At 33.9% G+C, this 13,199-nt stretch overlaps 1 protein-coding gene across 4 annotated transcripts in view; it reads left to right on the top strand.

Annotated features, from left to right (window-relative positions):
* The window catches only part of POT1 (protection of telomeres 1), a 60,232-nt gene that overhangs the window by 17,296 nt on the left and 29,737 nt on the right, over positions 1 to 13,199 (top strand). For all 4 annotated transcript variants that reach the window (XM_053977667.1, XM_053977668.1, XM_053977669.1 and 1 more), the window contains exon 8: positions 6,785 to 6,915. In XM_053977667.1, coding sequence (XP_053833642.1) covers positions 6,785 to 6,915 — 131 coding nt within the window. The remainder of the gene's footprint in view (positions 1 to 6,784; positions 6,916 to 13,199) is intronic.

Here is a 13,199-nt window from a genome sequence, read left to right as displayed (position 1 = left end):
ATATTCAAGAGATTTGAGATGTCCTCCAGCCAGAACTGTTCTTACTATGTTTGTTCAAAATCAACCAGAACAACAAATTTACATGATCCTTTGACCATAGCTTTGACCAGCTAATACCAAGGAAACAGAAAAACAAATAGATAAGAGATATCAGTCAGTTTAGGCAGTCTGGTGGAGATAGCAAATTAAGAGAGTTCTTAAAGGAGATTTATCATTTGTTCAGCAACTTTAACAAGACTTCAGGAAACTGAGGACTTAGAACATTTTAATTAGACAAGCACTGATTGCTGGAAATCATTAGGGCAGCCATTCTTTCCAGATACATAAAAATGGGAAGTTAAATACAGCAACTTTCAAAGTAGCATGTCTCTGAAGCAGCTAGGAGACATTTTTTTCAGCTGGGTTATTTGTCAAGTTAATCACTTCAATTTCTTTAGTAGAAATTTAATAGGGAAAATGATTATTTGTTTAGCAACTAGTCCTTGCCAAAATGTCATTAATAACTTCCTGATATGTCTTCCCTGTATGTTTTCAATTGACATTATTAAAATAATGTCAGTATCAGTGGAGAACAGGGACACAATCTGATATTTCTTATTTATGAAGATAGTTGTAATTCACTTGCTACTTTATAATGAAAATCTCTAATACAGTTCTAATTAGTCTGGGGTTTTAAATAAAAATGTTCACTAGCCAGTCAAATATTTCAATGTTGGTTTTTGATTTTTTTGCACAATTCAGAGTGATGTTTGCTTCAGAGGGTACAAAATGGTTGATGATTGTCCTGCATTGTCAGGGCATGAAGTGGCTCTTATCAGAAAATTCTGTAGTTGCTTTAGATCTGGCCCATTTCTGCACCAATACATTCTCTGTCTGACACTGTAATAATAGGATCATGTAGCTTCAAGCTGAAGCCCCCTAGAAGCATGGAAAATGGGGCCACTGTACTTTATACACATGGGTGTTTATTCACTATATAGATATGGCCTGAAGTGTAAGATGCTGCTCCTTCTCACACATATTAAGGCATAAGGCTGAGGTTTTGCAGTGTGTTCCCACTGAAGATGGGTACCACTGGACTGGTAGCTAATTTAGTCTTGTTGGTTTATAAAAGCTATAATTAAAAGTTCATCATTTTCATTGCCATTATTGCATTAGGTGAGTGTTAAAACACTGATAAATTAAATGAGTTTTCAGTATGTTCATAAATCATTTATTGCAGAGAAAGTTGTTTTAGCTAAGCATGCTTTTGCTCAGGGCATATAGTTTGATACCTCTATATATGAGAACTTCATGAGTTCTGAAAACTGTCCAAGAAAGTGCTTTGGGTCTTTCTTCGTATAAGAGACAGATAGGATTTTGTCTGCTAGAAGATCTGTTGGAAGTGTTCAAAACTATATTCTAACTTTCCTTACCCAAGAGTTTAAAATACTTTAAAATTTTAACAAAGATGATATTCTCCTCTCTCCCCTCCCTTAATCTCAAGTACTTAACCTTGAGATTTAAAAGAAAAGAGAAGTAAATAGAAGAAGAAAGAGCCTCTGTCTTTGTAGTGTCCAATTATGAGATTATGTGCTTGACCGTGAAAGCTTTTGGACATTACAACGTGACACCTACTGCTTCCCCAACCCTCTTTTATTCATGTAGATATTGGTCTGTGTTTTCCACACTGACTATTTCCACTATTTTCCTGGGGAAACCTCCATCTAGCATTTTATCATAGATACATGCAGTATATTTGTGTGTCACATGTTAAGTTAAAATCTCATTTTATCCTACTTAGCCATTCATTTAGATTGTAACTAATTTATATTTAATAAAGGATAGCAGTTTTGGAAATGACACTTCTAAAAAGCTTGACCACTTCCAGGTCAATAGTTCTATGTGCCCAATATGCAGATTAAGAATCAAATCAGATTCTTAAAGAATTTTTGAAGCCCTAAGTTTTATTTTTATTCTCAATTTTTATTTGATCTTGAGCCAAGTTCATCAAACAGCCTAGAATTTGTTTAAAATTATGTAGCTGAAAAAACAAACTCTAATTTAAACTATACCATTTGGTCAACTTGAATTACAATAGTCAATTTTTTGTAAGTAATAGCAAACCAACTTTACAGTGCATAGCAAACCCATAACAGAATGTTGTGGTATCCATTTGTGAGGAAGCAGACTCAGTTATATCTGCAGTAGTTTTCCCTTCAAAGTATTGTGTTCCATTTTGTTGGTTTTTTTTTTTCTGAATCAAAATGTTGAGGATTTATATCAGTTTTGCAGAACAGAATAAAAACTGTTGCAGAGGTAAAGACAGCAATTTTATTTCTGGACCCCTAGAGATTAGAAAAATGTTTTCCCTTCTGTTCACAGTGGTTTATATGCATTTCTTTTTAAAATAAGCATTATTTCTTATCTTAAAATATAGAAGATAAATAAAAGATTAAAAAATTAAAGGAATTAATAATAATTAGTTGAATAAATAATTAATAGAAATGTCAAGACAGTTATTTTGATCTACAGATTACAAATGATGGCATTGAAACATCTGTTTATCCAGATGCTTCTGGTAGTTACCAAATTGTATCTCTAAAGTGTCTCACCATGTTAGAAATAACAAGCTCTAGCAAACAGTTTGATTCTTCAGAGGTTTGTTTTGGACTTCTGCAATATATTTTTGTATGTACATATATGTACACACACATAGGAGTGTATTATTTGTATTTTTTCCTGTCTTGTTGAAATTTAAATGGTAAATTAGCTGGATCAGCTGTTTGGTGTTAGGGCAGACACTTGTGTATTGAATGGCCTCAGTAATTTTTCAAAACAGTATTAAATGTTTCATTTCATTTTGAAGAAAGCATAATTTGCTACAATAATCTGTCTTTTTTGTGTGTATTGAAATAAAAGAAACAGAAGGCAATCTTTAATTAGAGTCCCTGGCTGCTAACAACATTGCCCAAAACCTTTTTTATCTCTTGGAAGGGAGAAGTTATTAGTTCAGGGTAGTGGGTTTTCCAGTAAATGTTATTGAGGAATAAATATGTGATTGCCCAAAGGGGGATGTGTAATTAGATTGATGCTTTCCACCTTAACAATTTATACAAACATATTTTCAGGAGCTGCTGGAGTCCTCAGTGGAACTCCAATAAATTTTTAATCAGTAAATACTAAACAACTTGTTGGTCCTACCATATCAATAACTACTACTCTGGAAAGCTTTTTTAGCAATTTTGGTTTTCTTAGGATGACTGAAAAATGAGTTTGTATGTGAAGCTGTGGTGTATGGGGGTTTTGTGGGTTTTTTATCTATCTGTACACACTGTGGAGAAATGCTGGTTTTCTGCTCATGCTAATAGCCAGTATAACAGAGATTTCATAAAAAGAGTGAAAATACTATGGCATTATGAAGGGAAAGTTGTAACCTGAAGAATAAACCTAGGCTATCATGATAGTGGAGGCAACTTTAGATTTTCAGTAACTTTTACAGAGCTACAAGAGATTCCTATTTTAAACTATTTAAAGGACCTAGAAGCTTGACAATCAGCATTTTCCATGCAGACAGTGCAACCTTCTACTGATTACCAAATAGTTGTGGAATTTTTTATGAAATGAAATAACTTGTTACCAAGTTATAGCAATTGTATTTTTAAAGAACAATAAAGACTTACCTGAAAGAGTATAAAAAGTGTGTAAGATGCATGCAGACTGTCACTCTGTACTTTCATTTAAATTAAATATGAGCTATGTTTCCTTGTTTTCATAACACCAATTCTGGGGCGTCACCAGCATAGGTAGCTATCCATGGCAGATGGTTCCTCACATGATGTTAAGCCTAAGTGAAAATACCTCTTCATAAAAATTAAATATATTTTAAAAAAAGGTAGGTACAGTTTGAATTTCTGTGTAGCATTGTGAAGCACTGAAATTCAATGCTTTTACTGAGACAATATAGTATAAAAGTAGAAAGCTTTCTTCTGTAGCATATAAATTTGCTGAACTGCGCATCCATTGTATCATACAGGTTATTGCAAGTAAAATCTACCAGCGGTAAAAAAATCTCTTTTCAAGAAAATGAGTGGATTTTTTTAATCAGTTGAGTGAATTTCTCTAGTAAGGGAAAATTGACTCCAATATGTAAACTTCCATTATTTATTTATTTATTAGCTTGGTAATGAAGGAATTTTTCTTTTTTGGGTAGTATATTGAGAAAAATCAAAAGTATGACCAATGACATTATATTGTTTTGTTTAACTCTAGGACATTATGTAAATTCAGCAATTCTGTGTAGAGTTTGACTCACTTGTTTTTTCAGAAAAGTGAACTCATTGACTGATCTATAATGTGACTATGGAAAACAGGAAACAGTTTTCACATTTCAGCTGGAAAAGACAGGTGGCTTTTTATATTTAACCTTCAAAAAGGACTTCGCTGAATGAGGATTTCGTTAAAGAAATCAGTATTTATGCTTTGTTCTCAGAAACCTCTATTGTAATTAGGTTTGTAGAAGTGATGTTTTGAGGTGATAGTAAGGAATGGAAGACTAAAGTCACAGAGAACCTATATTATGTAGAAAGGGTTTCCTGGCTATGTAAAGCAAGTGTACTATTTTATACTGCTTTGACTAGGATGATTATCAGTCTTATATGATTATGCTAATTACACAGCAAATTGAGGTAGTGTGTTTAACTTCTACCATTAAATAGGCAGCTGCACATGTATGAAGCTGACTAGGTTGCATAATCACAACATCAAAGAACAACCACAATTTTAATGTGGAATGTTTTTGCTATTTCCCCTTGATTGTGATGTTGGATGATATCAGTGCACTGTAGCATGTTATTCTGTGTCCCCAAAGGATTGTAAATCTAGGAACCATATGGGCTTTTCTTCTTAATTGCTCATTTTGCTCATATTTGCAAGAGATCTTTTAAGTTAACCTCTAGAATTCATACCCAAAGAAATACATCAGTCTTTGGATTACAGTAGTAAATACTTGCAGTTTTGTCAGCCAGTGACTGGAGTTTATTCTTGACATTCATAGCATAGAATGTTAAAATAGACTATGTGGACCTTGGTATGAGGACCTTGTGCCTTTGGTGGGAGTGGAAAAGAGTGATCTCAGCAACTTCTGAATGCAAAAGATTATGATTTATCATTATTGAATCTGTATAAAATCTTGGGAAGGAAGAAGAGTACTAGTTTTATAGAAATACAGAGTGGTTTTGTATCTGTAGGAAAAGTTTTATTTTTTGGTAAGCCGTCATTGGCTTTCTTTCACACTTCACTCAAATCATTAGGGAATTTAAACTTTAAGTTTAAATGATAGCAAAATTTAAGGGTATATGTGCTGGAAACGGAAGAATATTTCTTTTGAAGCATGTGTTTTAATCCAGTCTTACATACCTGCCTTCATGCATAGGGAATCTATTCAGAAAGTTTACATATAACAATCATCTTTTTATGACTGCCTTCCTGTAGCTTTTTTATATAAGGCAAATTTGTCAGTTTTACTAGACTGATAGCATTTTTCTTTCAAAGCTGTCTAGCAGCAACTTCTCTGTCTGCATCTTTATAATGTGCATAATGGAGACTTTATTGACTTTGTTTAGACCTACGACACCTTTGTTCAGTTCCTAGCTGTATAAACTGGCATAATGTCATCATCACTAGGTTCCTCATAGAATTACAGCCAAGAGAAGTTGGGGCTTTGATAATTTAGGTATTTTTCTCTTCTGTTTGGGTTTTTCTTTTAAAGAGATGAGAAAGTGTCTGTCAGGGCAAAACAGATTTAATTTGGGAAATTTAATTGCCAGTTAACATAAGCATCTAATAACTTATTCAGATATTGAGAAACAAATAAATATTTGAACAAGTAGGGAGAACACCATTCCTCCACCTTTCCCAAGTTCAGCTTCACTGCAGGCATCCCTCCTTCCTCCTTCCTAGTCTTTGTTCTTCTGGCTATGGTTACAGGTGTCTCTGGAGGGACAATAGGATGGGATGTAGCCTTTCTTTCTGCTGCTACTTGGTTTCTCAGGTAGGTTACCAGCTGCCATGTTGCAAAAGAGCAAATGTACCTTTACTCTGTTTTACATTTATAAGGTATCAAAGCACACATATTCTGTAAGCTGAAATGGAAAATACAGGTTTTGTTTATGTCATCCACAAATACTGCTCTGTTCTGGGCCGCTCTGCATTGTCATCTTTCTATCTTGTTTTGATTTTACTTTTTAGATCACTATTAAAAGTGAAATTCTATGACGTTTAACTTCAAAAAGGCATATTTCATATTTTTACTCTGCTTTCTAGCTACCACTGTGTGACTCTATTCTTGTGGTATATATATCTATCTTGCATATTTTGTTGAAATCAAAGTTATGTAATTTATGCTTTAATTTGCTTGTAGAACTCATTACCTTTTCAGAAAGCTGTGCAAAATAAATCTTAGAAAATGGTTTTATTAAATTGTAGATGTGCACCTAATTTTGTAGGAGTAATTGAAATGTGAAAGAATAGCATGGCTGTTGCAGACAGAAGAAAAAGGGTCGTGTGTTCTTGCACACAGAGCTGTGCTTAATCACACATTTCATTTTCAGTTATTTAGGCCAGCTAGATCGGCCACACTTCAGTAATAATACTGAAGTATACTGTAAAAAAATTAACTTTGAAAAAGTTAAACAGATCATAGCAGAAAAAGATTTGCCATAGGAATGTTCCTCCCAGATTTTGTATCTGTCTATTAATAATTCCATAATGCCCGTACTCATCCAGACAATTTTATATTTTACAGATTATTGCTCAATTGTAACACTTGTGGACCCATCAAATGTGAAGTTAACGTGCAGTCTTTTTAGTGGAAACCTAGATTCTCTACCAAAAATTTACAAAGTTGGAGATATTGTTCGATTTCATAGAGTAAAGGTATGTACTAGGATGGGGGGGGGTTATGTGCTTGCTTTTCTGCAGTGAGAAGACCATAGGAATAATTTAATTCTATATGTACAGAAATTAACTCTTGGAGACATTGGATAAAGCAGCTGATTGTTAAAACAGCTATGGTTATAGTATAGACCAAAACTGAAAGTAAACTATGACATTTTTTTCAATAACAATATTTATTAAACTACTTGACAAAAAAAATCACGTTGTACTTCTAAATTGATAGAATTTAACTGATATAAATCAGCACAATTTATTCCTCTTCAAACTGATAGAACTGAGGAGTTTCTTTAGGTCTTCTGTTGTGGAGCAGTTTAGGTCAGCTGGCAAATCACTCCAGTAGAGGGAGTCTGTCTGGGTTTGTTAGTGTGCAGTGTACTGCTGCTGCTTCAATGTTATCCTGCATTACTCCCTATTTATCTATATCAAAGGGCGTGCAGGAAACTGTTTATAGGTTTGATGCTGCTTCTGCTGGATGTTTTTCTCATGTCTGCTGCAACTGTATAAGAAAGAGGAACCACTGTACAGGGACTGACTGAATGGAAATCTTGTAATGCTGGACCATACTTAAAGAGGTGCATAATAGGACCAAAGATGTTACCATTAATAGACAACATAACCATACATAATTTTGTATTTACTTGTTGTGTAAAATAATTATAGCAGAAATTGAATGTAATGAAAGAGGGCAGTAAAAAAAAAAATAAAACCAAGAACAAAACAACAACAACAAAAAAAACCCAGTTTGCATATCTGAATACTCTTGATTGTGTCCTAGGAAATTTAAGAGATGTAGGAAATTTAGGATTGTACAAAAGGATGATAAAAGGGGTAAATATCTGTAGTACTAAGCATGTATGTTTTGATATGCTGTAGCAGGAGAACAAAGAAGAAAACTCCATGACAATAAATGTAAAAAGTGGTAAGATTTATCCAGTATTTGAGTATATACTACTGAGATTGTTAAGAAAGAACTTGTTAAGATTCACAAACAGTCTTAAGTTACTCCTCTATATTATAAGTATTTATAAATGAGAGAGAAATTAACTAACCTATTCTGGATTAGTATAAGGTTTCTCTAAGGTCATCTATATATGTAATAAGAGTGGAATTAAATTGTACTTACATTTTGAAGTTTGTGTGCTGATCAGTACTTGAGATGTGTTATCAGTCTTGGAAGTTCGTGAATTTGACTTCAGATGGGAAAGTCTTATGCTAAATTTTAATATTTTCTCTGAATTGTCAGGGTAAATGTTGTACAGATAAATTCATTTTAGAAATTCAGTGGAGATTACTTGTTTATTGCTTCTGAAAACAGTACATATTTTATATATGTGAGGAAGGAGAAAGTAGAAAGGGATTGGTCAAAATACTGGAATTGAAAAGTGAAAAGTTATATGGTTGTGGTAGGTCAGTACTGGATTTCTAAGTACACATAAAGAAAATAAACAAGACCACTGTCAGGAAATTTCTGTATGCACCCTCTTTTATGCAAACATAGTATTGTCTAACCTCTACTATTTATTATCATCACAAACTTACTAAGGAAACTTACTGATGTAGCACAGGTGAGGGACCTCACTGTTTTGATTTGGCATCCCTTTTTTGAGGAGATCTAGAATTCTAGAATCCTTGTCAGTTGGTACTTTATGTCTCTTCAGATGCATCAGCTGAGAGAGTGTTACTTCCTAAGTGCAAATGATCTAGAGTGACTAAGATGTCTTTTTCTGGATGGGAATGTTCTGATTACCCCAGACTAAGAAACAAGTACTTTGCAAGTTTTCATATCTCAGCTGAGCAGGTAGGAATGTGACACAAAAGCCTGGTGCCAGATTCTGGGAATGAACTGGGAAGGGGAGGACCTCTTTCTCATTTAGTCATGAGCAGCATAGTAGGTATGACTTCTAATTACACTTTCTGCAGTTCCTCCATCACTCTTTCCTGCTTTTGTCTTCAGGCCTTAAGTACCTTTTCTTAGCTTGCTGAATGGAAAGCAAGCCAGGGTAGAAGAGGCCAGTCTGTCAAAGCTGTGCTTACCAATGAGGACAGATAGATATACACAGCCTTTAGAGTGTGTGCTTACGTTCTGTCTGCCCCAAATATGCTTTCAGGGGACTTCCAGGAAGCTGACATTGATAATAAACACATTTTAAAAATTACTGCTCCTACTTACACTATTGGCTTCTAAGAATTCTAAGAATTTAATGAAAAGGATTTTGTTGGAATTACTTTGGAGAAAGGGTAATTTAATTTGCTTAGTATTTGTTGCAGAGAAGGAAAATTTTAAGTGCCTTAGTAATAGAATTGGAAAATCGTCTAGTTTTAATTACATTTCTGTTAATATTTCTTGAAGTGCATCTTTATGCGCATCATCTTATGATGATTTCTCATGAATTATAGAATTTAGAGATTGACAGTACTGTACCTGGGCTTTCAGCCACAATCAGTGCTCTGCTGAGATTGTGAAAGGTGAGCCCCCCCATCTCCCAGTATAAAAGCCAGGCCTATGATCTATTTGTCTAGTCTTCTCCTTCTATCTTCATGGCAAAGAAGGAGTTTTCTTAGGTGGATTTTTCTTGGACCTTCTTGTTTATTGTTCACTGTGAATGCTTTTAATATCTTAGAAATAATGCCTAATGGTACACTGTTACAGAGTGGGAAGGGGCAATCTGCTCGTACTGGCTAAGCCTGCAGTATTTTATTCTCCCTTGACTTAGGAGTTTTGGCTGGTATTCTGCCTTTCTTAAAATGCCTCAAACCCTGTCATGATGATAGAATGGTTAATTTCCTCATTGCCTTTTCTCTAGTACTCCTTATTGCCTCTGAGTGATTCACAAACAAGAACTTATTTCCTCACTTCCAGTGAAGAGAATTTGTACTTGATTTCCGTTCTAGTGTTTGAGTATTGGAAAAAGTGAAGCACATTGTTATTTTGGCATTCAGTGTACTCGAGTTGTTTAATGCACTCAGGATGTCCAGGGTGTCTTCTGGTGGGTCTTTTTCCTGAATGCACAGCATTGCAGAGCTGTGTGATTCACGTGCAACACTTGGAAAATGAAGACGAAGACACTGACCTCTGATTATAAACTTCACTTGTATGGCTTCCTTGGCATAATGCAAACTCTGTAGCAATTACAAAGCCTTAATTCTCTAGCTTTTTGTCATAGTAATCCTGATGCTGTTCTTTTTTCTTACTTTCATTAACCTTAACTTCTTCTGGACATAGGCGCCAGTTGCTGTAACAAATGAGTTAAGAATTGTAAAGTTATCAATGTCTTTCTTAGACACTATTACTGCATCACCACCGCACTTCTCAAGTCATGCACCATGTCTGAAAATATTCTGTATTAAAGTAGGGTCATAGGGGTTATGGAACATGGTATCATAAAATAAATGCACAATGAACTGAACTGAGTTTGCACAGACATCAGTAACTGTCATCTACTAACCTTGGGATAATTATGGATTATAAATGCTATTGTTTTAGTTTTGTGGTTAGATCACAGAATTGGAGAATCATTAAGATTGGAAGTTACCTTCAAAATCATCAAATCCAATCTTTGACCAAATACCACTATGCCCAATGCAGCATCCTAGATCTCTAGAATAAAAAAATGGAGAAAAACACCAGGAAAATCAAATTCCTTGCCTGCTATTAATTGCATATTCATCTGATTCAAACTCTTTAGATTTACAATTTAAAAGTACAGTCTCTTTGAGCAAAAGGATTTAATAGCCACAATATAGATGGTTATTTCTTTCATAGACCAGTAGATTGACAAGTGTAAGATGTGTGTTTTGCTAGTGGGTTTCTAAGGTGTTTATCCACAGAGGAGGGGTAATCTGAATGTCAAATATATGGAGCATGGCTTCATAACAACATAGAAGTATCACACTCCCTTTTTTGTTATCCTTACTAGTTCTGATCTGTCTCTCTTCTTGTGCATCACTCTCCTAAATCTAGTCATATTTAACATAGCATTCATTCCGCTGTGTTACTTACTTTGATCTTTAAACAATCTGCTGTAATTTCCAGGAGCAATCTTACTCTTGCACTTAGCTAGCAGTTTCCTTGTCTTCTTATATTCTCTCCTTTAGTTTAATCCAGTTTGTCCAATGAAAGCTGATTTCTTTCCTTCTTCTACTTGATGCAATATAGAAGGTACTGAGAGAAAGACAGAGCAGAAGTATCTGCTCACTTCTTATTCCTGGGCAGCTCTGGCAGAATATAGCTCCCGGACTCTTAGTGTCTTCTAAGTAAATGTGGTCCAAATATATAAAGTTGGCCAAAATTAGGTTTGAGACTTTCTACCAAAAGAGATGTTGAAGACCAGGTTGCACTGCTACCCAGTCTTCAAAATCTTTTTCTGAAGAGTGGAAGGAATTAATTTTTTTTTTTTGTAAGCAGTTAGGAGATTTTTTTAATACAGAAAAAAACAACTTTTTTTTTTTTTTCTCAGATATGTCAGTATTACTATTGCTTTTGGTTCCCCTTCAAAAATTCTGTAAGGCATGCAACTCAATTTGAATGGAATTTAAATTAAAAACAAGTATTCTTCCTATAGTAAATAATGTCTGGAAATAATGACTGTAAGCAGTGATAGAGTGTCTCTGTAATTTGAAGTCTTAGCAATTTGCAAATATGATTTTCATATCAGTACTTTTGGTCAAGTTACTGGATCAGGTTTTAAATATGTAGAAAATATTCCAAAATAGTAATTTTTTACTCTAATAGAATTTCTAAAGCAGTATCACAGTGCCTGCTGGCTTTTTAAATTACTAAACCAGAAATTATTTCAACTGGCTTAAGTATATAAACTTCTTGCATACAAATTTTTCCACAAAATACTTATATCTTCAGGTGAATTGAATTGGTAAATAAAATACAATGTAGTGCTCATTTTTTTCTTTAATTTATGTTTCCGTTGCTACATATGTTTCAGATAATCTTATTTTGCAGGCAGCAATTCAGGAATGCTAGAGAATAAGCTATCATTTATGGTCCTAATATCTAAATCATAGATATCATGTCTCCAAAAAAAAAATCATTTTACTTCCATGTGACTATCTTTGTTAATTTTCTTCTAGAAGGTGCCTGCACATAGTTTTGGTAGTTCAGTTTTCTTCTTGTGATATTTAAACATATTCAAAATGGTTTAATTTATACTTCAAATAACTTCTCTATTTCATTAGTATCTCTTTGTTCATACAGCTAGAGATACAAGTAAACCAGGATTACATTATGAAAATATAAGAAAATATAATCAACATCCTGTGTTATCCAAATTTGTTTAGACTATTTACTTAAGATGAGAAAACATTTACAAAATATAATGAAATATACCAGATGCATTCTGGTGGGTTTTTTTCTGACAGGTTTCTTTCCTTCATACAAATATTATCAGTGACAACCATAAAAAAATGAAATCTTCCTTCTTAGTATAAAAACATATACATTAGTTTGGTATATGTTGTTTCCCTAGGCATTTTTTGATATTCTAAGATGATCTGTACCTGCAGTGGTTTCATAATAGTCTTTTGCTTCTATAATTTAACAATCAGTTTTGATGGAAAGCTACCATGGAGATGCTACTTTTCCAGCTTTACACACTACTTACTATCACAGTTTTCCATTTAGTGAAACAAATAACAAATAACATCATCTTCAGTTAAAAAAAAAAAGAAGATGTATTTTACTTTGCTGTAAATCTATTTATTAATATTTCAAGATGAGTTCTTTTTTAATAACCATATTCAGGATAGGGTTGTACCCCATAGAAATCACTAGAGTTTATTGTCCATGCAGTTTGTTAAGGTGACATTTCACCTATTGTTCCTTAGTTTACAAAAACTATGCCAAAGACTCCTGCAATATGTATCGGGGTTTACTTGCTTGCTTAGAACAAGCCAAATGCATTTTATCTGCTCTGTTTTTGTCCCAGAGTATATTTTTATTTAGCAACCAGTATTTATTGAAATGAGTTTAAATTCTCAGGGTATTTTTAAAGAGATAGCAGTCTGCCCCGCTTCCCTGTTAACCCCCTGTTTCACCCTCCCCCACCAATTGTTTAAAAAATATGTCCACATCCTCTAGAAATGACACAAAATCTACTGAAGGGGAAATTGTTGTCATATGCAAAAGTTCCAGATTGCCTCTTTTTATAGGTTTAATTCAATTTCAAAATGGTTTGGAAAATACAACATGTTTACACTATCAGTGCTTAACTTGATCTGAGATTTCTTAAGAGTGCCATAATGAAACAACA

Source organism: Vidua macroura, chromosome 5 (genome assembly GCF_024509145.1).
Source record: "Vidua macroura isolate BioBank_ID:100142 chromosome 5, ASM2450914v1, whole genome shotgun sequence".
Lineage (NCBI taxonomy): Eukaryota > Metazoa > Chordata > Aves > Passeriformes > Viduidae > Vidua > Vidua macroura.
Note: the sequence above shows the minus strand (reverse complement) of the source record. Positions and strands in the feature narration are given on the sequence as shown.